The sequence below is a fragment of the Dreissena polymorpha genome, chromosome 9 (assembly GCF_020536995.1).
Source record: "Dreissena polymorpha isolate Duluth1 chromosome 9, UMN_Dpol_1.0, whole genome shotgun sequence".
Taxonomy (NCBI): Eukaryota; Metazoa; Mollusca; class Bivalvia; order Myida; family Dreissenidae; genus Dreissena; species Dreissena polymorpha.
The window spans coordinates 31,088,707-31,107,558 of record NC_068363.1 but is presented as its reverse complement, the minus strand read 5'-3'; the positions used below and the strand labels follow the sequence as shown (position 1 = coordinate 31,107,558).

The window sequence follows — 18,852 nt, the reverse complement described above, 5'->3', positions numbered from 1 at the left end:
AACAAGATAAGTATTAATGCAAAGCATCAAAGGGCGTCGGGAATTTCAGTGTAAAAGGCACTCAATGAAGTTACATGGAACGATTTTTTTTACTGTAAATATTAATATATTAGCCAATTATTTTAAACAAAATTGAAAAAGATACTGGTATAACCATTATCTATGATTTTGTGTTATAACCCCCAAATAACCATTATTTATGATGTTGTGTTATAACCCCAAAATAACCATTATCTATGATTTTGTGTTGTAACTCCCAAATATTTCATTGTTCATTTTATTTACATTGGTTTCCCTTTTTTTACTGGTGCAGTTTTCATTATAGGGATAATACACGTTTTCGAAGACATGATCATCTGCGGGCGCTCGAAAATTTTTGAGAGCGCCCGCAGATGATCATGTCCGAGAAAATGTGTATTTTCGCTATTATTGCATAAACAAATCACACATACCAAAATAAATTAAAATATCATTGAAAACAATGTTTTGTTCATTCGACATCGACAAAATAATTCGATTATTTCAATACAGTTCAAGGTTGTGTTTTACATATGCCTCACTCGGTCATCATCCGAAATGACGAGGCTTTACCTTCGGATAGGCAGTTTACGATCTAAAATGTGTTAAAGCAGTGGATTAATGCAAAGTTGAAATGCAGCCGCGCAAATTAAGAAATGAGGAATTGTTTTGGAATTTACACCAGGATCGTTTAAGATACATAATCACTTAAATTTACAGCATAGTCCTTTGAAAGTGTTGAGTAAATAACCTTAACTTCATTGACGTTGCCAATACAATAAAGTTGTTGTCAAGAAAGTGCAGATGGTATAAGTTGAAAAGTGGATTGAAATAGTCATTGCCATTATCCCTGCATGCATGAGGAAACTGGTGCTTATTCAGTTCCCCATTTATGCTTGGAAAGTCGTCGAACGCCGTCGTCGAAGGCTGGAGAAGGGAAGTAACTGCGTGTGGACCAGATTATGGATATGAAAAACACATAACAGGGCTTGAACGGCACGTGAATCGCCTTGTTAATGCACGATTTCTTCCGTTCAAGCCCTCCTTTTGTCAAGTTTCTGCACCCCACCAGAGGGCATTAAAGATAGAGTTTATGCAATAATAATGGAACAAAACTGTGTAGGTTTTAAAAAATATGCTTCATCTTGTAAGCGTAATTTCATATTTTTCTCAACTTCAAGGGGAAGTGATTCTGAACTTATTCTTACGTTGCTCGTTTACGATAGGGGTTGAGTACTCATTGATATGAAAACACTGTAAAAGTTTGGAAAAAAAAATTGAATGAAAACTGTAAATTGTATAAAGAAGCTGCATTTCACAATACTTTGAAATTCAGTAAAAGATCATAATAGATTTATTGCTCCGATATTCATCATTTTCTATAGGGTTCGAGTAATACTGATATAAAAACACTTAACACGTTTGGAAAGATTTGGACGAAAGTTGTGAAATCTTTTAAACAAGTGGAAATTGTTTATTTTGTCAAATTTAATAGAAACAATTCTGCACTTATTGTCCCGATGTTTCTCATTTTAAATGAGGTAAAAATGCTCATTGATATGAAAACACTGTACGTTTGAAAAGAAAAAATGTTGACATAATCATCTAACCAAGCAGTTTTTCACTTTTATTTTTAAATTCATGTAGACATAATTCTGGACTTAAGGTCCGATATTGCTCATATAGAGTTTGGGTTGGGTCCTCATTGATAAAAAGCCTGTGAAAGTTAGGGAACAATCGGATGAGAATTTTGGACTTCGAACAAGGATTTCAAAATGTCTCAAATTCTAAGGAAGATAACTATGGACGTAATGGTCGGATAATGCTTAAGGGCCCATACCACCTGGATAGTAATACGTGTCGCGCTTCGCGCTCTATATGTGGTTCTTAAAAAAACCTCCGAGGAGTGCTTGACTCTAGAGAAACGGGTTGCTGGGATACAGTTCCTCCTTGATAAGCGGCTGCTTCCTTTATCGCAACTTATTGTTACAATCAATAATACGTGTCGCGCTTCGCGCTCTATATGTGGTAGGGATTGGCCTATGATAGACAACCATAAAAATACATGGATAATAAATGTGTTGTTTGCATTTATTTTTTATATAAAAACACGTGTATTTTTTATTTGATATTTAAGTGATGTAAGAAATTTTAATTAACGTTGTCACCACGTTGCATCCATTAAATTTAATAAAAATGTCCAAACTGAACTATTTCGGCTGACATTTACTTATGTTCTGCTATTTGGTGAAGTTGTGTATAGCGATCGTTATTAATAATAACTTATTATATGTCTATTAATAAACTAATACATTGTACGTTTTCGTACCACTAAGCCTTCCAATAAATTTGCTTGCGCGATAGGTCGCCCAATATCGTACTACATTGATTCTCCACTAAATAAGAAAATTAGAAAAGCCAAAAAATAAATAAATTTGATTATGTTTTGTTTTCATACAAAACAGCATTTGTTTTTGTACAAAACCAGAAAGTATTGCGTATTTGCCCAGTCCCTGTGATCTTTCCCCTTTGATCAGTTGTGGATCAGTTATTAATTAAAACAATTAGCTTTGCATTATTGGCAATACATGTTGTAATAAATGTAATAGGCACAAATGCAGTACTTATTTACAATAATTTAACAAAAAATCACCACTATGCAAGATACTTATTCTTAAAACAAAAATATATTTATTGATCCGTAAAATAACTTCTCCTCCCATAAGCGAAACAAAATGCATTACATACTAGTCGCCGCCCTCCATGGCGACGCCAATAAAGGCGGAACGTGCACACGCTAATCTGTGGCGAAACTTTACGCGCATGCATTAAGCCGGGTTTTCAACGAGCGCGTCACATAATGCACACTGTGATGACGGTTTGGATGGAGTGTAGTCGCAACTTGTGTGATATGCTGTAGAAGAAGATGCAACAGGAATATTGATATGGTCAGAGCGCTGCGCTTACCTGTTGAATGCACCAGGTCGCCGGGGTGTATTGGATATGGTTTCTGCCTAGCGACCGCGTGGTCATAATTTCGACGTGGGAGCGTTTTTTAGAATTCCCTCAAATGCACCAAGTACTGGTTATTACGCAGCAATCGAGCTAATATAAATAGGTTTAAACTTAAATTACTGTTTAAAAATAATAAATATGCTTCAAATCCACACTTGTCTTTTTCAATGAATACATATTTTTAAACATTCAAACTATACACCACTAATGCAACAATTTACATTTAAGGCTGCAAAGCGGGCGGACAGTGCGTTCCAGAGGGCAATACTACGACCGTGTTCACAGGCGAAGCATGTGCAAAACAATTTTGCAAGAGGCAGTCGAATGATTCTGTGGCAACATTTGTCTTGGAGGACCTTAGCAAAGGTAGGACTATGCATTATGTATTGTTTATTAAAATTTCCTGTAAAGTAATTTTAAAGCCTAAGTCCCTGAAATACTAAGTAACAATAACCTTTGCTTCAAGCGTTTATAATGATAATTAAACTTTATTAAACGTAACAATGTGATCATAATATAATATAATCACATAAAGTTATTAATAACCTTTGTAATGTTTGGTTTTATGGAATTTTGGAAGGTGTGCCGCTGAAACTATTGTGTAAGTGACATTAGATTTTACTTTTGACAAAAAGTGATATTGTCATACTCTTGAATGTATCTGAATATGGTTATCAAATCCAATGATTTTCGAATGTTATTTTCACAGGCTGTCGAGATGGCGATGCTTGTGAAGATATTGGGAGTGAAATCATTAGAGGGTGCTACACACGACAGTGTATCGTCGATACAACATCAAAGGAGCCAGCTTTCAAAGTCACAGACGCCGGTTGGTATAAATACTTGTGTCGTTTATTTATGAACCGTTTAGTGATTGAAATATCGCGTCAAGGTATTAATTTTTGTTTATGAACATCACAGGCACTTAATTGCATTTAAAAGTAGGACGTAATAGAACCGAATAGACATAATCTTCGACGCGCTCGTATAACACATAGAGGCTCACTCTGGCAAAACGGGGCTTAATGTGCAGTCCGCACAGGCTAATCAGGAACGACAATTGTTTCCTGAGCTTCATTTTCGCTAAAAAAAAGACTTTCATTAAAGGGAAAAAATCATTAAACATCAGAGAGTGTCGTCCGTGATTAGCCTGTGCAGACTGCAAGTCTATCTAGGATTAAACTGTACGCACATCCATGAGACCCAGTACGCACATGCATGAGACCCCAGTTTTCCAGAGCGATGCATATATATAAGCGACAGGTTAGAAAAACCATTCCTGCGCACAAATATATTCTAAATAACAAGCGTTCAGTCTTAACTTACTCTAGATTAATGCCGCCTCACAATGTGACAGGCTGAGAATCAATATCAACGTCAACCGCGGCATTGTATGGTAATATCGACATGACACGGTTGTATCAATAATTATTAAGAATGAGCATTACATGTTTAACACTTGCATTAAATGTTTTACGCTAGTAAGTGGTATTCCAATTTACCGCACCATTTGCGAACTACATACATGATTTATACATTGACACTAAGCACAGTTAATGTTACTGTGATTTAATGTCGGATTATGGGAGAATGATCACCCGATACGACTCGAGTTAGTCTGTTCAACAGGCCTTAGGTTAACGGAGTTAGCCTGTACGGACAGGCAATGGTATTACCATCATACCATTTGGTATGGGGTTAGCATATAGATAACCTGGCTCAAAGATCTATAAATAAATAGTTTATTTATAGATAACGAAGGAAAAGGGATTAGGCTACGGTATCTCGATCTTCTCGATTATGTATTCAAATAATGAAAGAAAAACGCCTTTTTAGGTCTAAAGAATGGAAATATTGGTTATAAATTTATATTTTATTAAATGAATTTAGAACATTTTAAGATTAAATATATTGCACACTGATAGTGAATAGATTAATAATTTTGAAAACACTAGGGATTTGTTTGTAGTTTAATTATATTATAGTATGAAATGCCAAAAATAATAATCAATAATTGTAAACAGAATAGGGTTTCATTCAATCATTTATTTATGTATTAATGTATTTATTTATGTATTAATGTATTTTTATTTATGTATGTATTTATTTATTCATTCATTCATGCATGCGTTTATTCATTCGTTCATGTATTTCTTTCTTTCTTTCTTTCTTTATTTATTCATCAATTTATTTATTTATCTATCTGTTTATCTATTCATTCCGTTTGCGCGTACGTGAGTTTGTTCATTGTTTTATTGGTTCGTTCTTTCGTTCGTAATTTCTGTCAGTCAGTCAGTCAGTCAGTCAGTCAGTCAGTCAGTCAGTCAGTCAGTCAGTCAGTCAGTCAGTCAGTCAGTCAGTCAGTCAGTCAGTCAGTCAGTCAGTCAGTCAGTCAGTCAGTCAGTCAGTCAGTCAGTCAGTCAGTCAGTCAGTCAGTCAGTCAGTCAGTCAGTCAGTCAGTCAGTCAGTCAGTCAGTCAGTCAGTCAGTCAGTCAGTCAGTCAGTCAGTCAGTCAGTCAGTCAGTCAGTCAGTCAGTCAGTCAGTCAGTCAGTTAGTCAGTAAGTCAGCAGGTCATTCATTCATTCAGTCAGTCAGTCAGTCAGTCAGTCAGTCAGTAAGTCAGCAGGTCATTCATTCATTCAGTCAGTCAGTCAGTCAATCAGTCAGCGAGCGAGCGAGCGAGCGAGCGGGCCGGTCCGTCGGTCGGTCGGTCGTGCGCTCGTTTGTTATTTTGTTCGTTCGTTCATGCGTCCGTCAATTTGTTTGTTCGTTCGTTCGTTTGTGCGTTCGAGCTTTTCTGCGTTCGTTATCATCATCATCATCATCATCATCATCATCATCATCATCATCATCATCATCATCATCATCATCATCATCATCATCGTCATCATCGTCATCATCATCATCGTCGTCGTCGTCGTCTTCATCATCATCATTATCATCATCATCATCATCATCATCATCATCATCATCATCATCATCATCATCATCATCATCATCATCATCATCATCACTTTTATCTTTATTTATTTTTATTTCATTTCTTTATATATATTGTATTATTTGTACTGTATTATATTAAATGCATATTATGTTAATGCTGCCACGTTAAAACAAAATAAATGTTGAATGAGGTCACAAAAATCAATCGGGGATATCGTCACATAGCAGGAGGAAGGGTGCCTTTTGTACTTTATGACATCTCATGCCGACAGGGTGATTGATGTCGGTGTGTCATGCTACATTGTCTTGTTTATTGGACCCTTTGTGCGTTAAATCCGCTTTTAATAATGGTGATAACTGTAATTTCTATTGCTTAACAATACGAGACTGCGAAAACAAATGCCACAAGTTATTTATTTGACTATTTTTTTGTTTCAATTTATATTAAAAGTATATTGATTATCTTAAGTGTGACTGTCTTTAGTTTAAAGATTTAATACGAAATTACATTTAAGAATTAATACGAAATTACATTTTAAAAAAGTTGTTAATTTAACAGAGAAATTGACTCTTTTACATGTATTTTGTTTTAAACTCTGATAATGGTAGCAAGAAATATTCTTTTTTTAAAGATGCTCGGTGCATATCCCGATCGTGAAAATTAAGGTTTAAATAAAACGTTAATATTTAAATCACTGATTTTTTAAAAAGTTTTAGGTCGTATATCCAACACATCAAATGGGCCATGAAATACAAAAGCAGTCTGCTTTTATTTCACTACGATGCATCTATCGCTAGCAATTAGTGACCCCTATCATAAAAACACCATGGTGTGAAAGCGCGATGAAATCAATAATTTGCCGATAGATCGCTGATAAGGTGTCAAAAAAAACATTGGATCACTTGACTAGTAGATATGGTTTGTTGGGGGCAATACAGGGATTAGCAATGGTAATTGACCAGTCGCCAAAGTATCGATCGCTCCGCCCACATTTTTCGATCAGCCAATCAGATATCGAATTTTCACACACCCCTCGGGTGGCACACTACAGTTTTTTTAGTCTCGGCCAATCTCGTACACAAGCAGGAGCGAACCAATGTCTGGAAACTGGTCACCTCGCAAATCTGAAAACAAACCAAGCACATTTCCAGAATGGTTGAGGCTGTGCCTTCTGAAAAATCAGTAACATTCAAATCAAATGAGTTGGGGCAAAATATTTTAGTATTGATGATTTCAAATCAAAACATCAGAATTCTGTGTGTTTCCGAGCCTTTTTAAGCCAGTTTCAACAACAAACTGCCACTTTCCTGCAGAAGCAAGGTGCCTGGAAACCATGTTTTTACATTGGTAACTTACCAAGTACTAAACAGCAATGGAGAAAATTGGGGGTCAAAGGATTAGATTTTTTGTAATAGATCAATGTCTGTACGCCCTTTCAAATTTCCAACAGAAATACTGACCGGAGCCAGCATTACACCTGTTTTCGAATTGCATTAATTCTACTTCCTGTATGCAGCTATAGTTAAAATACCAATGTTTTGGTAACTTACAAACATCCAAGAAAAATCACCACAACTCAAACCTGACATTCATTATTATTTAGACACTCAAAATGGTGCTTACTTGAGCAATGTTCTCTTTATTTAGAAATTTGACCGGGGCCAATTCGCATTGGTGGCTAGAAAGTGTGCTGTGCAGCCTTTAGGGCCAGCAAAGTCTTAGAACTGCAGAATATGGACTTGTTTTCTTGAAATTTGGACAAAAACAAGCAAATATAATACATTCTTGACCAAGTCTGAAAACTTGTTTGTTATTTATAAAGCGTTTAATCCGCCCATGTTTTCCCTATTTTTTCTTTGCCATTTTCAGGGTCATTGTAGAAGTCATGGTAGTGAAAAGCTACCTCACATAAACATATTGCAACAATTAAATGAAGTCTTAATCACATTGAGATGACAAATGGTAGTGCAGGTGACTTGGTCAGCCTTTAAATAATAACTTTATCAAAGAAGCAACACAAAAACACACAGTTTTGGGCCAATAAATACTTGGCGTTGCTTAGATTTTTACGGCTCTCACAACAAATGCACATGTTTTTGCTTAAAGTAATAAAAATATAAATAAATTGCATGCTTAGCATGATCTTGAAAGGCAAGTTAAGCATTTGTACCTTTAATCTGTTGTAAAAACACAACATTTAAGGCCCCTGTGTAGTAATCCCTTAAACAGGCCCATGCAAGGGAGATAACCCAATCATAGCATAAATAATTGGGGCTGACATATTGAGGAAATACCCCTGATATGACACTAATGATTGCCTAAAAATTGACATCTGAGATAAATATTAATCCATATTTCCATAAGGTGATCGAATGACTGTATTGGATAGAGTAAAAGTGATCAACTTGTGCAATTATTTTATATTATGTTGACTATTTGTAATGAAGAAGATCACTTCTTTGTATGATTTTCTAAATTTGAAAATGTAATTGTATTGTTATCATTATCAACTAGAATATTCTAAAGGTAATTGAATGATTTTGACATGCCTTTTTTCTTTTTTTTGTTTTACTCACTATTTGTATACATCATTTTGTGTTGTATTTCTCAAATACATGTACCATGTCTTTGCTATCTCAAACACATACTTTGTATAGGCTATACATTTGCAATATGTGCATTTAATAAACTAAAAAAAGCTAAACAATTGAACACAAAATAAGAAAATAAATTTATTAAATACATACAAAAAATGAATGAGTGAATAAATGGCTGGCTGGCTGGCTGGCTGGCTGGCTGGCTGGATGGATGGATGGAAGGGTGGGAGGGAGGGAGGAGGAAGGAAGGAAGGAAGGAAGGAAGGAAGGAAGGAAGGAAGGAAGGAAGGAAGGAAGGAAGGAAGGAAGGAAGGAAGGAAGGAAGGAAGGAAGGAAGGAAGGAAGGAAGGAAGGAAGGAAGGAAGGAAGGAAGGAAGGAAGGAAGGAAGGAAGGAAGGAGGAAGGAAGGAAGGAAGGAAGGAAGGAAGGAAGGAAGGAAAGAAGGAAGGAAAGAAGGAAGGAAAGAAGGAAGGAAGGAACAAAAAACAAACAAAAAAAAGCCTAAAACATAAATAATAAATGAATGAATAAATGAATGAACGAACGAATGAATGATCGAAAAAAGAATTAACAAAAGAACAAACCAAAAAAGAACGAAATAACAAAAGAACAAACAAACGATCAAACAAAGAATAAACCGTGGAACGAACCAAAGAACGAACCAACCAACCAACAAACAATAAATAAACGCACGAACGCACAAACGAACAAACAAACGGATGGACGAACGGACGGACGGATGAAACGATAAATGAATGAATGAAGTAATAATAAGATAAAAAGATGGATGAATAATTAAAAAAATAATTAAATAAAATTACGTTCAGACTTCTTGTGTTTTTTTTCCTATTGCATACTTAAATATAGTTTAACTACATGTATCAACAAATGCATAGTGTTTTTTAATATTATGAATCTTTTGTACATTTCACAGGTATTACAAATAAACCACGCGATTACAAGATTCACTTTAGCATTTATTATATTCAATCTTAAAATGTTCCAAATTTAAATATATAACCAATATTTCCATTCTTTATTGGTTTAAGACCTAAAAAGGCGTTTTTCTTTCATTATTCTTAATAAATAATCGAGAAGATCGAGATACCGTAGCCTAATCCCTTTTCATTCGTTATCTATAAATAGACTATTTATGTATAGGTCTTTGAGCCAGGTTATCTAGAAGCTAACCCCATACCAAATGGTATGATGGTAATACCATTGCCTGTCCGTACAGGCTAACTCCGTTTACCTAAGGCCTGTTGAACAGACTAACTCGAGTCGTATCGGGTGTAATGATAATAGTGGCATCTTAATCGCGGAAGCTTTTTTAAGAAGTTGAATAGGTGTTAAGTAATTATTCTTATTAATGGAATTTTCGAACTAAGAACACCATGCAACGTGTTGGTGTATACGAAATTCATCTTACTTCCAAACTACTCATAATTGGATTCCAACTCGGCAACTGACGAAAAACTCGAATGACAAACATGAATATATTTATTATTTCATTTCCTGTTTACTCCGTGCATTCACCACAAAGCATGAAATGAAATATAAGATCCACGTTCTGCGAAAAGGGGGCTTAATACTTGTGCGTAAAATGTTGCCTCAAATAAGTCGGTGCGGTTCGCTATATAGACACGTTCCGCCTACACTGGCTTTTCGTTAACAACAGTTTTTCTATAAACACAAAATTAAAATACAATAAGACATCAATGGCGTACGTGATTTGCCAGTGCGTACTGCACAGACTATTCTGTGACGACACTTAACGCAAATACATTAACCCATTTATGCCCAGTGGACTCTCCCATCCTTCTTAATTGGATCAATTTATTTCAAAAACTAGGGATGTCAAGTATATTTATTTATATATTTAGAATATTTCATAAAGAAATTCCTTTTAAGCAAACAGCTACGCTGTTTGCACTGTCCTTTTGTCAGGACGCTAGGCATAAATGGGTTAAAACCCTATTTTCACAGAACGAGGCTCATTGTTATGTTGCAGCCTGCCCCTGGCTTGAAACATGCGTGCCTGCTAATTCAACGTGGTCGTATAACTGCATGTCGTATCGGTGTGATATACTAGAAGCGGGGGGCAACTATCAACGGGCCGTGGTACCAATCGAATACGGTAAGTCCGGAAAAGGATGCGAAGTAGTTTCTAGTTTCCACATAAAGAACACCAGTATGACTGTAAACTTGGCAGATATGATATTTTCCTGGGAAGGCTCAATTGTGTCATATGTGGTTCGAACATTAAATGATTGACGTATCGCTATGATAACGTCAAGTTATATACAGTTAATAAATTATTCCCTGTCTGCTCAAATACATTTTCATCGATATTGAGTCATTACTTCTTGTGATCTGGCACATAAGTTTATTACGTTACGCTGAATAAATCGATGACATATCTTTTCCAACAGTTTGGTTCCGTTTCCTTTCTCGCCATCGAACGCCTCCTTACGCTGTGAATGTTTTAATTTCGTTATTTGGAAACTGCTTACAATTGTTTTAAAAGGTTGTGGCGATGGTCGAGGTAACTGCGTCAAGGTCGGAGACCGCCTTAAAGGCACCTGCTATGAGGCGGTGTGCAGTATGAATGACAACAAGACCCAGGTGTCACTGGATGTCATCAAGGGAGGTAAGTGTGGTTCATAGATACGACAGAATCGTATGTTAGTTATCCCCCGCCAAAGTAATTAGGTTTTGATGCGGCATCGAGCGGTATCGTTTTATTGTGTTCACCTTTTTGTTTGTGAGACTATGAAGAAGCGAATGTCAAAAATTGCTTTCAATTATTTTATGCATGCATGCAAAATGACTTTTAAAATAATCGTAATATATGTATTGTAAAGAAAATAACTAAAGACATAAAAGTAAGCACAAATAAATATTAACTACCAAGCAAAATGTTCAGAACAAAAAATATTCACTGAATATTTAAGATAAGCAATGCAAAAAAAGCATGCAGTCATCTGGATTTCTGAGCAAACGGTTGAACAAAACTTGAATGAGAAAATGACCTTATCTTTTGCTCCCTCGAATGCTGACTGTGATGCCATCAATACAATTGAATTGTGGGTAATATTTACGTGTACACCAAAAAAATAATTCGAATAGCTTACATAAGGGTGTAGATGGAGAAAAGGGTGTAAGGAAGTCAACGCCACGTGGATATCCGGCTGCCATGAATTCAGGTGCGAATGGCGGGAAACGGGCACGGGTTTTACGGCTACAGTTAACGCCACTAGAGTTTGTGAGTTTCGATGACGTTGCATGATTCTTAGTTTTGATATCCGAGTAGAGACTTATTACGTAGACGTAGTCATTTTAGACGGGAAACGATTCCGGGCTTTAATGGCAACCGTTAACGCTTCTTCAGTTTGGGAGTCGAAGTTGCATGATTTTAAGCGCTGAATTTAATATCTGAAATACAATATATATATATATATATATATATATATATATATATATATATATATATATATATATATATATATATATATATATATATATATATATATATATATATATATATATATAGTAGACCGTTTTTTAGTAGTTGTTTAGTCTCCATTTGCGTCGTCTGTTATATGACATATGACGCATGCTGCTTAGCGCTTATGTTGATATTTCATAAGTTAAGGATCACGTAGACGTAACCAAATTAGACGAGAAAACAACTCGGGCTTTAATGGTGATAATAAGGGTCACATGATTGTGTGATGTCATTTTTAGTAAAGCGCATGATTGTTTGCGCAATACGTAATGCAGAGTTAATTTAAAAATTGATTCAGTATGACTTGCATAATAAAGCAGCACACTGACATAATATTTCAAAGACGCCAGGTACTGGTTCTACCCAGGGCAAAAGTCCCCTTGTATAGTCATAGTGCGTCGATGTTCCAGATGAGCCCTGTACTATATGGGAAAGAGGAAAATGAAGACATGTTAATTAATGCAACTAGTGCAGAGGGGGTAGACTGATCATCACTGGTACTTTTTAAGTTGGCGTAAGCAAACGAGATGTTTTATTTTTTAAATCTTCAATGATGTAACTATTTATTCATTCGTTAAGATACTCGTCAGTATATCGATTAATGAATGCGCTTCGTTCTCGGAGAAAGGATCTTTCTCTGTGATTGATTAATTTTGTATACAAACACATGACTTAGTGAATGCTGAAATGTATTCTAAATAACACCGTGTAATGCAATTATACAATGGATTAAGCGAGCATAGTGGAATGGTTTGGATGTTTGCTTCAGAGGAATGATAATAAACATATGGGAAACAGCTGGCTTCAATAACGAATTACTATTATACAATATTCGCTTATGGATCACTGAAGTTTTTTTTGTTCTGTTTTTTCATTAACTCTTAAAACTTTGTTTAAATGATGACATGTTAAAAACGACATTATAATACGGAATTCAAAGGTTGATGATGCCTTAACCAAAATACACATTGCGGCGTCAAAGAAGGATAATAGACTAAGTGAATGATGCATACAACATGGTATTATGACGATGAACATGAATAATTATTTGCATGCTTTTATCACATTCCATACTCTGTTTCCCATGTAATATAGCCATTACAAATATTTTTATCTTGCACATGTATAATCTACTTTTTAAGCGTTTTCATGGGCTTATTTTCGCTCAATTGCATTTTTTTGCTGACATGACGTTTCAGCGTCAAAAGACGCCACGAAATGTAAACAACATTCGGGATTCATCATTATGTTTGCGTACATATTTATTTAGTTTTCTCATTCTAAAGCATGTGATAAAAAAGATCTGACACTCGTTGTCATTTCATACCATATTTTATTAAATTTGTCCAGGACATTCGTTAGTAAGCTCGTCAAAGGCTCGCTTACATCCAATATTCATGAACTCGTTTAATAAAATACAGTATGATATGAGAAATCGTGCCAGATCCTATATATGTAGAATGCGCGGCTGAGAAAAATTAAATAGCTGTACAGTCGTTTTAATAACATCAAATTTCATCTAATCCTGATTTTTAGCATTAACACGGAATGCGATACTGATTAAAAATTAAAAGATGTTTAATAGTAGCCGCATGTATATTTTTGACAAGACAATTGTCCTTTTGATGTTGCATACATTCGTTTTTATCTTGTATGGGTGGTTTCTATTTGAATGCAACGGATCAACGTAAGCAATGTATACGCATTTGAAATATTAAATAAACATATTTTGAAAAGAAAATACTTAGCTTTTTCTTTTAAACAAACAATAGTTGGTGCTAAACATAATGGTATGTCGGTTTGATATGGTCTAGTCATACATAGAGATCTATATAATATATGTTCTTTGTCACATAAGTAGATGGTGCAAATACTTGCTCGGGTTTTGTTTGAGTTTTCCAGCATGCTAGCATGAACACATACAATATTTGCATGTGTTTAATAAGTAAGGGTACTCTGTCGTACAAATGTGTATACCAGAGATGAAACGTTAAGGTACTATCCACCTTTGGAATCAATGGCAACAACGACAGTGTGCCTTCCTTTGTTAAAACATCGATATGACTATTGTTGTACTTAGAAATACGGTCCATGGCATGTCCTGTCTAAGTTGTGGCTGTTTGCATGACAGTCTAAAAACATTTGCATCGCATACACACAAATGCATACATTCAAATGCGACTTTAAATAGCATTTACTTACACTAATATACGGGTAAGGTGTGCAATATAAGTAAGTCAACATATACCATTAAGTATATGCTAAAACAAAAATCCATGTTAGTAAAAGGTTTATTATAATTATTGAAATATATTTTATCTGTATTTGTAAAGCGTCTGATGGTATCTAATTTTAAATCGGACCTCTACTAACCCGTTTTAGTTTATGAATATTAATTTGTTAAACATTGACGTGTTGATACTTTTATGTTCTTGTATAAACATGACAAAGCCAGGTACCAGAATTCATAGCATGTTTATTTTTTTTACAGATTTACTTTAACCTAAAAATCAAAGACTGCATTATGGTTGTAAACATTGAAATATTATAAATGTGCTAAAGGTTTCAATGGTCGATTTTTTTTCATGAAAAAAAAAGTTTTATTTACTTTGAAATATAAGATTGCGAGTGGAACGGGGGTTGTTACCAGCCTAACCAGACATGGGCAGACGGATGCATAACGTATCAATGTGACGTCACTCGTACCACACATGACGTCAACTGGAACGTGAAAACAATCAGCGTCGGTAGGTCATGATGACTATCTTATAATTCATGTAAAAGTAGATATTTCTTTAACCTTTATGCATCGTAAAATTGCAAAGGTATGTGTTCATCGTTCTTATTAATCGTATGGGTTTTCATGTTTGCTTAAATCAAAATCAAATAAGAAAATAAAACTGGTATTGCAAACTTATATATTTAATGTCTTTTAAAGCTCACATTTATAATTACTAAGCTGCGTGGTAAATTCTGAAGACAAATTAATGTATATGAATTTGACCTCTCCTAAGACACGTGATTAATGAAAACCCGAAACATGTCGGCTTGAAATAATATAGCTGTGTGGTAAATTCTGAAGACGTATTAATAAACATGAATCTCTACTGAGACACTTGATTGATGAAAACCCGGAACCCTTCTTATATGTTTTATTCAGCTTATGTCTTGAAATTCACTGACGTTTTCGCATTTGACTTAAAAGGGACATGTACATTGTTCGCATAATTCGCATTGTTTTGGAAACAATCTTAACATTACGCAATCAATTTGTGTTGACGCTGAAGGCTGCAAAGACTTCAAAAGCAACTGCGTCCCAGAGAATGAGGTGATAAGCGAGAGGTGTGTGGACTATATGTGCAAGAAATCAGGAGACCGCGTTGGACTCCAAGCCGTGTCAGTCGGTAAGACATATGAATACTCGAGACTCATTCTGGGAAAATAGGGCTAAATGCATGGGCATGACATGCCTCCCAGATAAGCATGTGCAGTCCACACAGACTGATCGGGTAAAAACATTTTCCGCTTGATCTGGATTTTCGTTAAGAAGAGACTCCCTTGATCGAAAATTACCATAGCAGCGGAAAGTGTCGATAGCAGCGGAAAGTGATAGCAGCGGAATGTATCGATAGCAGCGGAAAGTATCGATAGCAGCGGAAAGTGTCGATAGCAGCGGAAAGTGTCGTCCCCGATCAGCCTGTGTGCACATGCATTAATCCATGTTTTTATGCCAGGGTGAGGGTAAACTATACTCCATACTATTATTCAAAAAATAATCTTTTCTATATAATAAATATATCATTTAAAAATTAAAATTCAGCTGCCCAATCGGGTGGGGAAATCTTATCATAGCAAGAAGTGTTTATAAATTACACATTTCCCCAAAAAATCCATAGAACAAAACCATAAGACAGGTCCAAAAATAAAACAAATAGTCACAGAATACATTTATTTAACTATTGAACGGTTTGTTAATAGAATGGGATTGTAAATACATTGTTGCGATTTTGCAACAAACTCAGAGCTGTCATATCATGTCGTACATGTCGAGCTTTAAATAGAATCCAACTCGTACCTATCACCCGAACATTTCATTAATAATTATTCAAATCGTCAGTTTAACGCAATTCTGTCTTTTTATCCATTAATTGTGGGATACAATAGTTTTCCAGTAATTGACTGCTTACAGAAAATGACTGTATGGTCGCGGTTTGAATATCGAATGATGGACATTGATATTTGGTGTCATGCCTACATTCCTGACGTCCGAAGTAAACAGCAATTCCCTTGTAAAACCTGTTGTTCTCAATTCGTTGCCTGGCTAAAGGACACGTATCTATATGGTTCAGTATAATACATTCATTCGAAATAAATCAAATGAACAAATCTCAAACTTCAGCGACCAAGGCGCATAACTCTACCCTTCAAAGGAGTTATTCCCCTTTTGTATAAACAACACGGAGCTAGGTAGGATCCATTGTCAGCTCAGACATAAGAACACGAACTGTTACTGTCGAGCTGGTTCTTACATTCAGCTTAAGGAAATTCCCTATTTAAGTGATATTTTACTGGAGTGTATATTTTAGTGCATAGCAGATACGATATCAATGATTTTAAATGCGTGACGTACTGGAAAAACGGAGCTTAAAGCACGTGCTTAAAGTGTCATCACATATAAGCCTGTGCATTCCAAACAGGCTAATCAGGGACGACACTTTCCGACATACCTATATTTGAACTCATAAAAGACTTCCTTTAAACAAAAAAATACCATAAAAGCGGAAAGTGACGACCATAAAACCGAAGACCCTTAACGCACTTGCATAAAGTCCGTTTTTCCAGCCCAGGTAAAATGTTTCAGGTTGTACCTGGGGTGAGGGATGCAAGGCATCGAATTCGACATGGACCGAAGATGAACGCTGTGTTCAGTACCAATGTCTAAAGAAGGAAACCCCCAAGGGTTCTGTCATGGAGATTAGCGTCGCTGGCTATGGCAAGTGACACAATCGTTAAATGTTAACATTTATAACCATAGAAACTTGATTCTTATATTTGCACGTGTCATCTCGTTTAATTTCAATAGCTTTTTAACAAAGTACTGACACTTTATAGCACATGTCCCTAGTAGTGTTTTTTTTCAATACCTTTCGAAACACAGTGTTGACACTAACGATAGCAAATGTCCCTAATACGCGTTTAATTTAAATTAGTTTCAGAATAATAAGTGTTGACACTTTAGTTTACAAATGCTCCCAAATAGATTTAATGCGATAAACGTAATGTGGACCAGATTTAAAGGGGCCTTTTTCACGTTTTGGTAAGTTGACAAAAAATGGTTTCAAATTCGCAAATTTTCGTTGAAGTTATGATATTTGTTAGGAAACAGTAATACTAAACATTAACCATGCTTTAAAATATCCATTACATGCATCTTTTGACGATTTAAAAACTTGAAAATTATAAAGCGTTGCAACGCTCAACGATTGAATAATTTGGAGAGTTCTGTTGTTGTCCTTATATTGTGTGACACAACGAGGATTGCTTATATAAAGTACAAAATACACCAGTCATTGTATGGACACGGATGTCCGAGTGGTCTAAGCTGAAGACTTCTATTCCAGGGGTCAGTGATTCGAGCCTAGTTGAGGGTTGCATTTTTTTCTTTATTTAATTTTATTATTGTTTTTTACTGGATCTTTTAAGATCCAAAGTGTACATTTATCGATGTAAAGCATTTCATTTCAAACTTCAATATCTGCCACAATCTGTGGAAAGGTCCCGTTTAAAAAGCAATATTCATGTATTCGTTAACAGAAATGTAATGCATAAACGAGGACCATTTTCCACATTTCAAACGTGTATGCAGATACAAGCTTACACATCTAAAGATGATCACGTTTTGAATTTACTTATAAGTTAATATTTTATCCAAACACTATACGGCTCTGAATCATTGTTTATTTCGTCAACACATTAAGTTCTTAGCAAGCTTGTTTAATTTTATGATGTTAAAATGTTTAATTGTATACTGTAGTAAATATCGAAACTCCTTTTCAGTGTTGTGTGTATGTTTTACTATCGTTTAGTATTGCAGCCATGATGCGCGAACACCTTTAAAAAAATCAAAATTTAGAAAAAGAAATATTACTAAAATTGTCATTCAATATTATATATAACTTTATTTAAACCAATTACTAAACGATTATTGTATTCGTTATTATGGTGTACCATTGGAATGATTCAAACGCCATCAGCAGTTTTTTTACTAGATAATCTCAAATGTGTCCGTTCGTAAAAAAGTATTTTCTCACATATAAATGAGCCGTGCTCTGTGAAAATGGGGTTTAATGCATTTGCGCAAAGTGTCGTCCCATATTAGCCTGTGAAGTCCTTACAGGCTAATCAGGGACGACACTTTCAACCTAAACTGGATTTTTTGCTATGAAACACTTTCTTAAAACAAAAATATCATAAAGGCGGAAAGTGTCGTCCCTGATTAAACTGTGCTAATTGCACAGGCAAACGTGGGGCGACACTTTACGCATATGCATAAATTCCCCTTTTCACAAAGCGTGACTCAGATGCATTACTTATCAAATCTGTAGTTGTTATCATGTGAAGTAGAAACGATTCTATATATGTGTCTTGTTCTGAGAAAATTGGGCTTAATGCATGTGCGTAAAGTGTCGTCTCAGATTAGCCTGTGCAGTCCGCACAGGCTAATCAGGGACGACACTTTCCGCTTTAATGGTATTTTTAGTTTCAAGGA

The 18,852-nt window shown here is 35.3% G+C and overlaps 1 protein-coding gene across 4 annotated transcripts in view; it reads left to right on the top strand.

The window, feature by feature from the left end:
* LOC127845724 (uncharacterized) overlaps positions 1-18,852 on the top strand; it is a 265,031-nt gene that overhangs the window by 242,417 nt on the left and 3,762 nt on the right. For 2 of the 4 annotated variants that reach the window (XM_052376828.1, XM_052376827.1), the window contains exons 2-8: positions 3,262-3,399; positions 3,743-3,862; positions 10,587-10,712; positions 11,103-11,225; positions 14,705-14,830; positions 15,371-15,487; positions 16,945-17,076. In XM_052376828.1, coding sequence (XP_052232788.1) covers positions 3,262-3,399; positions 3,743-3,862; positions 10,587-10,712; positions 11,103-11,225; positions 14,705-14,830; positions 15,371-15,487; positions 16,945-17,076 — 882 coding nt within the window. The remainder of the gene's footprint in view (positions 1-3,261; positions 3,400-3,742; positions 3,863-10,586; positions 10,713-11,102; positions 11,226-14,704; positions 14,831-15,370; positions 15,488-16,944; positions 17,077-18,852) is intronic. The other 2 variants (XM_052376830.1, XM_052376829.1) reach the window with 2 other exon arrangements.